General features: G+C 58.1%; 1 protein-coding gene across 2 annotated transcripts; it reads right to left on the minus strand.

The window, feature by feature from the left end:
* Window positions 1–1,537: 1,537 nt before the first annotated feature.
* CDK2AP2 (cyclin dependent kinase 2 associated protein 2) lies at window positions 1,538–11,176 on the minus strand. Of its 2 annotated transcripts, none has more exons than XM_074996089.1 (4): window positions 10,939–11,176; window positions 4,551–4,651; window positions 4,336–4,468; window positions 1,538–3,477 (listed from the first exon to the last, which is right to left on the minus strand). In XM_074996089.1, the coding sequence occupies exons 1-4, from the start codon at window positions 11,141–11,143 to the stop codon at window positions 3,410–3,412; spliced, it is 507 nt and encodes a 168-aa protein (XP_074852190.1). In that variant the 5' UTR covers window positions 11,144–11,176; the 3' UTR covers window positions 1,538–3,409. The 2 variants fall into 2 exon arrangements, with proteins under 2 accessions (XP_074852190.1, XP_074852191.1); XM_074996090.1 differs by lacking the exon at window positions 10,939–11,176 and adding an exon at window positions 10,538–10,925.
* Window positions 11,177–12,399: the final 1,223 nt, after the last annotated feature.

A 12,399-nucleotide genomic window follows, 5' to 3' on the forward strand; every position in this document is an offset into this window, starting at 1 on the left:
GTGCAGCCCAGCCCTAAAGACACCTGCCCCCCATGCTCCAAGCAAGTGACACACGCGCTCCTTTAAGAAATCAGTGTGCCATCCTCTCTGCCTGTGACATCACAGCTGGCTGCCATGGAAACAGCTGTGACATCACAGGCCAATGACATCAAGCCCCAAAAGGGAATAAACAGCTCTGAGGGGTGGGGGAAGGACGCAGAGGAGTGACTCACAAAGCGTCAGCGCCCGTCCTTGCCGCCGCAGTCAGCGACCTTCCTTGCTCTTAGCTGCTCCCCAGCTCCGCCAGCACCCCTTAGTCCCAATCCACAGGCCCCTCTACCCCAGCTTTAGGACCTCCCCCCACAGCTGCCCCTCAAGCCTGACTCCCATACTGCTAGCTGCTGTTCAGAGCATGGTGGCACACGGCCCAGCCCATTTCCTGCCACAGCAGGGACCCAGCACCAGCTGCTTGGTGGCTGGCTCAGGAGCCGTACCCTGGCAGCGATAGAGTAATTAGGCACGGCTCTGGCACCTAGCAGTCCTTTCTCTGTCCCAGCTGCCAAGGTAAAATCCCCTTCCCCCCCCGCCCATCCCCCAGGATCTCCAGCTGCTTTGCCCTCTGCAGTGCCCAGACCGAGCTGCACTCTGGCTCAGGACACGCCAGGCAGAGCTCTCAGGATAAGGCAGGAGGGTTGGAGCCCAGAGGTGCTGAGGCTGCATGGCCTGCCATGAAGGAAGGGTGAGACCAGCCCACTGAAGGGCTCCTGCAAAGGAGTGTTTTAAAGCTCGCATCTATCACTGCTCCTGGGGATCCATACCAAGCCTCTCTGCCCAATCCCCAGCTCCGATTCAGCCCATCATGCCTAGGGCTGCTCAGCAGGAGAGACTCGGTCCTGGCTGCATTTCTGGCATCAGCGATACCAGAGCAATTCTCCATGCATCAGCCAGTTCCCACAACCCACCCCAGACTCGCCAGGCATCACAGCCCTGGCAGAGGGGTAGATGTCAGGGGACAGAATTTCTCAAAAGGGGCCCCCTGCCCAGCAGCCAGGAGAAGCCTGTAATGCAGAAACCATAGGCTGCCAGTACAGCGCTCGATCCATTCAACAGCATGGAAGCATCTGGCTCGGCATGGCTCACAAGAGAGCTGCTGAGGCACCAATCAGTGGCAGAAGGACTCAGCCTCAGGTAACTGCAGTTTCTGACTGGGCATTGATGTCACTAAATAGCCAAACTGAGACCAGGCTAGGGGGCAGAGCTCCCAGTTTTCCCTCACCTGGCACCATGGAAGAAAGTAGACAGAACCAAAGCAGCTAATGGGGCAGGGGGAGACGGGATCTCTGCATTTTCCCCAAAAAGTCTACTCCAGTCGCTGACGTGCGGCATTTTAGAGCACTTCTGATGAGGTTTTAGAGCTTTTTTTTTTTTTTTGGGGGTGGGGGGAGTAAATAAAGGACTGTGATGAAGAGAAAACCACCACTACCACCGGGGTCACCACATGAAATTAGAGGAAACTCTTTCGTATCCGGAACTCTCAAATAACCAGCATTTTAAGGGTAAGTCAATTTTAGTTACGTTTTCCACAAGTACAGTCGAGTGAAAGTAAATACAAATAAATATGGCAAATGCAGTATAAGATTAGCGTATAATACTGCTCTTGCTAAATAAAGTACTCGGCCTACACTTTTGTTTCTTGATATTGAATCATTTTTCTTTCGTGTTATGCACTGCGAAGCGTACTTCTCTATTATCCAGAATATTTGAGTATCTGGCAACCTCCCGGTCCCAAGACTGCTGGGTATGAAAGAGTTTACTGTAATAGGCAATGAACAAAAAGAAGTATTTCTTCACAATGCACAGTCAACCTGCAGAACTCCTTTCCTGAGGATGTGGTGAAGACGAAAACTGTAAGAGGCCTGAAAAGAATGGGGTAATTTCCTGGGGGGATAGGTCCATCAATGGCTATCAGACGGAATGGGTCTCTAGCTTCACGTCTGCCAGACGTTGGGAGTAGGGGATGGGATCGGTCACTGGATTACCTGTTCTGGTCACTTCCTCTGAAACACATGGCACTGACCACTCTCAGAAGACAGGGTATGGAGCTAGACAGACCTTTAGTCTGACTGTTCTTGTGAGGGGAGGCAAGAGCCAGGAAGCCCCTTTAAGCAGATGATGGCAGCCGGCACCTTGAACAACCCTTGGCCTGGACACGGAAGCAGATGCTTTTTGCAAAACATTTCATCTAATTACAAACTCATTTTTTTCCCCATCACAACTGCTGCCGCCCTGCAAGGCCCTTAGAATCTTAGGAGAAACGTCAGAAGGAACCACGAGATCATCTGGTCTGACCAGAACATTACGGGTTACCAGCAGGGCCCAGCCTTGCTCAAACCCCTCCAAATTTGGATCAATACCCCTGGCTTCCACAGGACACAGCACAATTCAAGCCGATCCAGCTATGAATGTGAATTTCTGAGCACTCACAAATAACGGGCTGATAACCAGTGAGAGTCTCACTCTTAGCTATCACCCGCTCCAGGAAGAGCTGTGTGTTCCCCCCCTCACTCCAATGGAACATGCCCTCGGACTGGGATTTGAACCCTCCAGGGCTCCAAGGACACGGCCAGGTTCTGGACCCACTCAGGGTGCTGGCAGGCTGGTCATGTTGAGTCCACAGGTAGCTTGGCTGAGACAGTGGGGACAAAGCACCAGGCTGCAGCCCAGGCACTTGAAACGCAGGGGGTTGAGAGGCACAGGGGTCACCAGCGCAGGGTCACAACAGCCTCTCCCCAGTGCCGCTCAGCTGCTTTCCCATCAGCCTCAGCAACTGAGCCATGGGCCCCAGGCACACTCGCAACACCAGCTGGAAAGCGTAGCAGGTGGCACAGCTCTGCACGTTGCAGTTCCAGGCTCCAGGTGCTGCGGGCTCTCTCCAGATAGCCAGGGCATACAGCAGGGCCGCTGGCTGGGCTGCGTCTCCGGACCACGGTGCCCGGCAGCCTCCTTCCTGTGAGCTGCTGCTGCTTCGAGGCCCCGAGAGCCAGGGGAACAAGCGGTGGGAGGGGTTTGCTCTGTCTCGTCGCTGGGGGGCAGCACAAACCACAAGGGCCAGAGCAAGGTCAGAACCCCAACGCTTTCTTTTATTGAGTTATAAAAACAAACACGTTATAAAGACGTGAGAAGAGTCGCTGGCTCCTCTTCCTGGAGATCCCTGAAGCATGGCCCAAGCACCAGCTTCCCCAGTGCTGACTGCTGGCAACAGCAGCGCTCCTGCAGGGCGTGCTCTGGCTTCGTGGCTGCCGGTTGGCTGAAAGGTCTGTGAGGGTTATGGCAGAGCCAGGTCTCAGGTGGGAAAGTCTGTGGGAGGGCAGATCTCCAGGTTCTCCCGATGGTTTTTGGTGGGAAGGTCCATGGGGCAGGACAGCAGCTGTTACGTACGAGCGTTGCGCTCTGTTTCTGCCAGACACTCTCGCACCAGCGCCCGGGCATGGATAATGCCTGCAATGAGAAAGCCCCAGTGAGTCTCAGACCTGCCAAAAGGCCTCTGAACCCAGCCAGGGCCACACGTAGGACACCGCAGGGAATCCCAGCTCTGCGAGGTCTGGCACCAGCTCACAGCCAGGACAGAACGTCTGCAGGCAGGTCTGGAAGGAGATGGGAGCTACAGCCTTGTGGGACAGGCACCAGCCAGCCCCCCCCCCCCCCCCCAACCTCCTGTACCCAGCACAGGAGCATGGAGGGGATCCCAACTCCACAGCCTTTATCTCCTCTCTCAGGGCACCGCAGCCATCAGCAGAGTAGGCACTGGAAGAGAGCTTCAGGCGGCTGCACAGGGAGAGTCAGGGCTTTTGCCTGTGGGGTCATCTCCTTTAGGCTCTTTAGAGGGCCGGGATGGCAGGGGACCAACACAGGCACTCCTCTTTCCCACCCCTGGAATTAGCTGCCCCCACAGCCGTTCACCCCAGTATCTGACAAGCCTGCAAAAGCAATGGACATGCCCACAAGATGGGGCTGCCAATGTCCCTGGCAGGAAATAACGCTGACAGCCCGGCTGTGCTCATGGGGTTTGGCAGGAACCGCCACCAAGATGCTGGGAACAACCTGTTCCCCCCGCTGCAATGGGCTGAGACTCAGTCTACGTTGCTGTGTCAATCACGGCCACGGCGGCTTCCCCATGCCCAACCCAGGAACGAGCTCAGGCGCTCTGTGAGCTCAGGTAGACTCACTGGCCTGGTCACAGCTGGGGCAGCTCTCCGCCCCCTTGGCCACACCCATGGCAGCCCAGGCCGGCAGCAGATGGCTCAGACTCTGTGTACATTCAGGTTAGGCTGCTGTGTCAGTCCCAGGGCCTCGTACCTCGTTTCAGCCGCTCCATGGCACTCTTGCTACCTGCATAGGTGGGTCGGATCTCTTTGCCCATCTCCTCAATGACAGAGAGTAGGTCAGTGTATGTGCTCTGGGAGCCCTGGGAACCTGGTGGCTTCATGGCCTGCAAAGGGCAGAGAGACCATGAGGAGCTGGACTTCCTCAGGCCACGCTAAGCCAGCCAGGCAGCAAAGGCAGCAGCTCACCTGCACGTAGCCCATGGACGGGGGGCCAAAGTCGTTGAAGAGGGGCCGGAACGGGGCAGAGGCTCCAGGGATAGATCCAGATGGCGATGGGACACTCGTGGCTAAAAGAGAGGGGAAGGGAGAGGACAGGTTACCCGGGAAATATCAGCCCTGGTCTGCACCAGCCAGCACGCAGGGCCCTCCCAACCTTGTTGTGGGCTAAAGCGATGCCAGTGAGGAGGCGATATCCTGCGTGTGATGCACCAACTTCCACCCACTGCTGCATCAGTGGGGGGGTGGACCGGCTACATGTGGGTCACACCTCTAGCCCTGGTGCTGCTCCACGATATCTGGCCTGTGCCATTCGCGGTCACCATAAATCAGGGGGGAAACAATCTGCGGCTCATTCCCTTTGCTCCAGTGTCCCCAGATCTCTCGGCCAGCTGCCTACGCAACAGCACGCAGGCTGTGTCACTTCTAGCGCTTCCCCCTTCCTCTGACACTATGGCCTTTCCCTGCAGTGGTTCTGCTTCATGAAGGACTCAGGTCCATTTTCAGCCCAACCTGTCTTCCTGGGGCTGACAGGCCTGGGCACAGGGCTGGGAGGGAATCACAGCTCTCACCCTCTCGCAGCGCAACCGTACTTTACAGAGTGCCACTGACCTAGCTCTGCCAGGTGCATGGAGCAGCCACAGCTGATAGCATTAACCCAGCAGCTCACAGCTGCCCCATGGGCTTCTCTCCCCACACTCCCTGCTGCCTTTAGCCACAGAAAAACTTATTATCTCAGCTTCCTGCAGCCAAGTGCTGCAAAGGAACAAAGGCCATCTTGGCAAGAGCTGCCCCTGCCCCACCTCCACTGCCTGTCCTGCTCCTGGCTTGCGCTGTCCACAACCTGGGGATTGTCAGCAACTCTTAATTCGCTCCCCCACACCCCGCCTTAGAGTCTGCAGATTGACCCACCCCTTCCCCCAGGCATCCGGCAGCCACTTCCTCTGGGCACAAAGTAGCACGGGTACTTCCAGCTCCCACAGCTCACTCCAAATCACCCTGCTCTGTGGAACCCCCTCGCTACCACTCCAGCCTTCCACACTGGTCTGCTATCGCACTCAGATGAGCCAAGTCTGGCCTCCTGCATAGCACAGGCCAGGGAATCCATCCAGCCCACACCGTGTCGTCGTCTCCTGCCTTCCCCTCACAAAATGGTCAGCGTGAAAGCTCCCCCCCAATCACCCACCAACTTCCTTCTCACTTCCTGTCTCAGCTACAAGTAGCTCTCTATCTGCCTCAAGCCTGCTGCGGTATCAATCCCAGCCTGGAGAGATCCCTCATGGAATAGCTGAACTGTTCTGGCTTCACAAAATACCTTCGCTTCCAGGCACTGGCATGAGACAAAACGAGATGTTTTAAAGCTGCTGACTAAGGCCTTGTCTACACATGGGGGTTTGTCTACACTAGCCCCCTCCTCTGAAGGGGGCATGTAAACAAGCTCTATTGGAGAATAGCAATGAGGACCTGCTCTGCATATGCAGGACCTCATTAGCATAATTTTCACAGCGCAAACTTTGAAGTTGCTAACTTCGAAGCACCAGCAAGCAGTGTAGCTGTGGGCACTCTGAAGCACCCGCACAGCTTCGAAGTGCCCTTCCTGCCAAAACATAAGGGAAAAGTAAGGGCACTTCGAAGCTGCATGGGTGCTTCAAAGTGCCCACGGCTACACTGCTTGCCCGTGCCTCAAAGTTAGCAGCTTTGAAGTTTGTGAAGCGAAAGTTATACTAATGAGGTGCTGCATATGCAGAGCAGCATCTCATTGCTACTCACCGATAAGGCTCATTTACATGCCCCCTTCAAAGGCGGGGGCTGGTGTAGACGAGCCCATGGTGCTGTTTCAGAAGAGCTGGTCCTTATGTGCATGCTCTCACTCCAAATCAGCTTAACCCACTTCCATTAAACTAAGTCAGACCCAGCCACTCTGGGTCTGGAATAAAAGCATCCACACATGCTGCTCCTACTTCCGGTTCACATCCCAGCTTCTTCCAGGTTGACTTTTATGCCTAGATACATCTCAGAGAGCTGGAAGGGACTGTGGGAGGTCTGAGTCCAGTTCCCTGCTCACACAGCAGGGCCTGTCACCACCCCAGACAGATTTTTTTTTCCAATTTAACCTGCCCTTGACCAGCCGCTTGAAGGATTGAACTTGGGTTTACAAGGCCAATGCACTAACCACTGAGCTATCCCTCCCCCTCAAAGTTTTGAAGTTCCCTTCCAAGCCCCACAACCGAGGATCCGCTGATTTCCTGAGGTCCCAAGACTACAGACTGCCTGTGCGGGGCTGGACAGTCTTATCAGAGAAAAATGGAAGATGCGCTCTGAATATCTAACATGAGTCCAATAAGCAGATCAAACCACCACCACACAGTACAGCTTAAGACATCACAGAGCAACAAAAGCCAACATCCCTCCCCCCAGCTGTGACATTTCCTGACTTTTGCACGCTTGACATGTGCACCATCTACTTCAGAGGGAAGTGCAAGACACAGTTATGGAAGAGCCAGTCCTAGAGCAGATAGAACAGTACAATCAAATAGTAAGAGGTGGTTCCGGCGGGGCTACCCGGATGGAAAAAATCCCCACCTAGAGACCTGATCTTTTTCTGTATCTAAATAGACAGAGGCCTCCATGATCCCCCAGAGCAGGGAGTTCTACAAACTTTAGCATAGATTCCAGGGGTTAAAGCAGTAAGCCTGATCTGCAGACATTCCAATGCCCGTGTTCCTTGGGTTATGTCACAAAGGAACTACATGGTCCTGTTCTACCATCTCTGGTTCATTCAGTGTTTTGCACCCTTTCATCAAACCCTGCCTCTGCCAAGCTGAGCCATCCCAACCTCCTTCCATCTCTGAAGCCCTTCTACAGCGATGGGCTGACCAGTACTGCACCTCATCCCCAAGGGAGGGCGCCATGCTGATTGAAAGAAGGGCACGCCAAGGATTTCAATTGTATTCTTCCCAGCCACTCCTCACCATCCCGCCTGCCTCTCTCACCATTGTTGAGCAGCAGGCAAGATAATCACAGAGTGGGAGGCAGCAGCGGTGGGAATGGGGACAGTTAATATACAGCCCAGTGAACTGGAGAGCGAGTTCAGGTTAGTCCCTCCAACGTGCATTACTTAGCATCGGTCCCCCTGGAATCCCACCTATCACAGTGTTGCTTTTATCCTTACCAGAGTTACGACTCTCAGACACGCCCTATCAACATGAGATTTTCACCCCAGGGATGGAATCGGCCCGTCTAGTGGAATTTATCACCAGTTCCCAATGCAGCTTTTCTGCATTTAGTCTCCTAATTCCTTAGGAGGGAGCGCACAAGGTTGCAGTTAATGGGACAGAAATCAGGAGTCATAGAACACTAGGACTGGAAGGGACCTCGAGAGGCCATCGAGTCCAGCCCCTGCCCCAATGGCAGGACCAAGTACTGTCTAAACCACCCCTGTTAGACATGTATCTAACCTGTTCTTAAATATCTCCAGAGATGGAGATTCCACAACCTCCCTTGGCAATTTATTCCACTGTTGGACCACCCTAACAGTTAGGAGCTTTTTCCTAATGTCCAACCTAAACCTCCCTTGCTGCAGTTTAAGCCTGTTGCCTCTTGTTCTATCCTCAGAGGCCAAGAAGAACAAGTTTTCTCCTTCCTCCTTATGACACCCTTTTAGATACCTCAAAACCACTATCATGTCTCCCCTCAATCTTCTCTTTTCCAAACTAAACAAGCCCAATTCTTTCAACCTTTTTTCATAGGTCACATTCTCTAGACCTTTAATCATTCTCGTTGCTCTTCTCTGGCCCCTCTCTAGTTTCTCCACATCTTTTTTGAACTGCGGTGCCCAGAACTGGACACAATACTCCAGCTGAGGCCTAACCAGCACAGAGTAGAGTGGAAGAATGACTTCTCGTGTCTTGTTCACAACACACCTGTTAATGCATCCTAGAATCATGTTTGGTTTTTTTGCAACAGCATCACACTGTTGACTCATATTTAGCTTGTGGTCCACTATAATCCCAGATCCTTTTCTGCTGCAGTCGTTCCTAGACAGTCTCTCCCCATTCTGTATGTGTGAAACTGATTGTTCCTTCCCAAGTGGAGCACTTTGCATTTGTCCTTATTAAACTTCATCCTGTTTACCTCAGACCATTTCTCTAATTTATCCAGCTCACGTCCCAATTTATACTCAAGTCCCAGCTGGCCGTGCTACCCTAACCCTACCCTGTCCCCTGCAGACAGCATTACGAGAACAGGTCTGATTCGACAATCAGAGCTTGGCCCTTCCAGCTCAGAGGCTTGAAAGGTGTGCAGCATCTGCTGCAGACCAGCAGGCTTTCCAAGCCACTGAGCAGAACACGCAGCCAAGCAGCTAAAGGACCCACAGCCAAGAAAAGCAACTTTACAGCCAAGGGGGGACCTCCTCCTCTGTGCTGCACTCTAGAAAAGCCATCTTGAGGTTTGAAAAGCAAATGCCCAGGCTCAGGCTGGTCCAGAGGAAAAAGCCCTTACCCAGGCGTCAATCAAGAGACGCAAGTTCCATTCCTAGCTATGCCAACAACCTTGGAGAAGCCAAATTCTCCCCCCACCACACTCCTCATTTCCCCCTCTGTACAACAGGGAGCACTTGTATTTACCTTTCTTAACAAGGCACTCTGAGGCCTCAGAAGAGGAGTGCTACCTAGGGGCTGAGCTGACAGTTCACAAAGAAAGGAGAATACGCCATCTGCCAGCAACCGCATCCGCTTCTCAGACACAAAGTGCCCATATGTTTTCCACTTCCCTTCAGGGAGATATCCCCAAGTGACACTGAAGTACATGTCACACACAGCCTGTGACAACGGAGCAGGGTAGGGGAAGGGAAGGCCCTGTAGATGACAAGCTGTGGCACTATCTGGCAGGGGTGGGGGAGAGACTTTGGAGGTTGACAGGAAATAGCTACTGTGGGAGGGGAGGTCCCCAGTAAGTTGTGCTCAGGGGCCCTTGGAGATTTGGTTCAGGGGTTGGCTGAGCAGGAGGTGAGGGAGGGCTCCTCTGGGGGTGGGGGGGTTCCCGTGTGTAGATCTGTCAAGAGCAGGTGGGGAATCAATGGGGGGTCAATGCAGCTGGGCTTCCCACGCAGGGAAGATCAATAGTGTTCTTTGGATGAGGGGGTAGGGGGCTGGTTCAAAGGGTTCCCTGGGGAGAGGGCAGGGCTGGCCACTGCAGGGGTGGGTCTCTCACTGGCAAAAAGAAATATGGGCCATCACGCAAGGGGAGTGGAGCTTCCAAGGAAGATGGGGGAGGGAGATGAAGACTGGTCTTCCTCTGTTGAGTGAGTCACTGGCAGGGTGTCGCTGGCACCCATAGGGATGGGCCATTTCTGGGGGAACGGGTTGCTCCTGGAGGGCTGAGACTGTTCAGGCTGGGGGAAGGGGGAAGTCCCAAGGAGAGGAATGGGAGGGCCCTCGCTCATAGAGCTTTTTCCTGGAAAGGTCATTCCTGGATGGAGGAACTGACCCTGGAGAGGAACCTCACTCCTGGATGAGGGGGCCGGGGGGAGGCGGGGCTCCCTGGAAAGATTATTTCTGGGGGTTGGTGCAATGCCCCCAACAACTGGAGGAGGGGGTCCTTGCTTGGGGGTGGGCTGTTCGGGGGGGGGGGGCTCGCTCTTGGGGGGGGGAAGGGTACGTTCCCAAGGGGGATTCGCTCTTGGTGGGCTGCTCCAGGGGGGGCTCACTCTTGGGGGGACTTTTCAGGGACTCCTGCTCTTGGGGGGCTGCTCCCAGGGATGGCTTGCGCTTTGGGGGGACACGCTCGGGGGGGGTCCGGGGTGGGACTTGCTCTTGAGGAAGACGCTGTTCCTGGGGGGACACGATCTTGGGGGGGGCTGTTCCCGGGGGCCCCGCGCTTTGGGGGGGAGACACCCTATTGGGGGGGTCGCGCTGGGGGGGGGGCCTGTTCCCGCGGGTCCCTCTGTGGCTCACCGGCGGGCGGGGCCCCGGGGGCGGGGCTGGCGCTGCTGCTGGTGCCGGCGGCTCCGGAGCTGGCGGGGGCGGGCGCGATGGGCTTGTAGGACATCCCCGAGTCCCCTCCCTGACGCGGCGCGCGGCTCCTGGGCGCTGATTGGCTGCGACTCCGGCGCGGGGCGCGTCGCCTCCCGGGCTGGCGGGAGGATCCCGCACGTTGCCGCTGATTGGCCGGCCGGCTAGACTCCTCGCGCCGATTGGCCGGCCCCGCTCACCCCTCGCCGCTGATTGGCCGGAGCCTCCCTGTCCCGCTGGGTCCCGACGCCGCTTGTCCGGCACTGTCCTCGCCTGGAGGGGGGCGCGCGCGCGGCCCCTTCCCGCTCCCTCTCGAGCGCGCGCGCGCGCGTTCTGGCGCTCACCCCTCCGGCTCGCGCCCCGTCCCCCAGCGGCCTGGGCCCCGCCCGGCCCGGCGCGCGCCGCTGCCGCCTGGTTCACTCCGCTCGGACCCCGCAGCGCCCGCTCGTGACGCCAGCCTCCCTCCCGCCTTCCTGCGCCTGCGTCCTCCGCCCCCTCTGTGACGTCTGCCTCGCGCGCCGGCGCGCCCTCGCGCGATCCCGTCTCCATGGAGACGCGTGAGGCGCCCCGAGGCCTAGGCGCCCTCGGCCAGCCCGGCCCAGCGCGCAGGCCCGCGGGGAAGTGGGCCCGCCGCTCCCAGCCCAGGCGCGCGCCGGCCTCCGCAGCGAGCCGCTGGCTGGGCCGGGGCAGACGGGAGCGAAGGCCCCGCAGCGGGGGGGCGCAGGGGCCCGCGGGGCGCACCCACAGGGGTGGGTGTAAGGGAGCGCCACTGCCCCCCACCCCCGCCTGGAACCGGCTGCCACCGTCCGCACCGTTTTCAGTTGGAGTCAACGGCTCTAGGCATCCTGATCCCCCCGCCCTGATCCCGCCCCCGCACTGATCCGCCCCCCGACCTGATCAACCCCCCGACCTGATCCCCCCGCCCTGATCCCGCCCCCGACCTGATCCCCCCCCGCACTGATCCGCCCCCCGACCTGATCCACCCCCGACCTGATCCCCCCCGCCCTGATCCGCCCCCCGACTGGTCCCCCCGCCCTGATCCATCCCTCCGCACTGATCCCCCCCTGCACTGATCCCTCCGCCCTGATCCGCCCCCCGCCCTGATCCCCCCCTGCACTGATCCACCCCCCGACCTGATCCCCCCCCCGCCCTGATCCGCCCCCGACCTGATCCGCCCCCCGCACTGATCCGCCCCCCGACTGGTCCCCCCGCCCTGATCCGCCCCCGACCTGATCCCCCCGCCCTGATCCTCCCCCCGCCCTGATCCACCCCCCGACCTGATCCGCGCCCCCGACCTGGTCCACCCCCCCGCACTGATCCGCCCCCCGACCTGATCCGCCCCCCGCCCTGATCCCCCCCCCGACCTGATCCCCCCCCCGCCCTGATCCGCCCCCGCCCTGATCCTCCCCCCGCCCTGATCCACCCCCCGACCTGATCCGCGCCCCCGACCTGGTCCACCCCCCCGCACTGATCCGCCCCCCGACCTGATCCGCCCCCCGCCCTGATCCCCCCCCCGACCTGATCCCCCCCGCCCTGATCCGCCCCCCGACTGGTCCCCCCGCCCTGATCCCCCCCGCCCTGATCCGCCCCCCGACTGGTCCCCCCGCCCTGATCCCCCCCCCCGCACTGATCCGCCCCCCGACCTGATCCACCCGCCCGCCCTTATCCCCCCCCGCCCTGATCCGCCCCCCGACTGGTCCCCCCGCCCTGATCCGCCCCCGCACTGATCCGCCCCCCGCCCTGATCCCCCCCCACACTGATCCGCCCCCCGCCCTGATCCGCCCCCCGACTGGTCCCCCCGCCCT

Source organism: Carettochelys insculpta, chromosome 6 (genome assembly GCF_033958435.1).
Source record: "Carettochelys insculpta isolate YL-2023 chromosome 6, ASM3395843v1, whole genome shotgun sequence".
Taxonomy (NCBI): Eukaryota; Metazoa; Chordata; order Testudines; family Carettochelyidae; genus Carettochelys; species Carettochelys insculpta.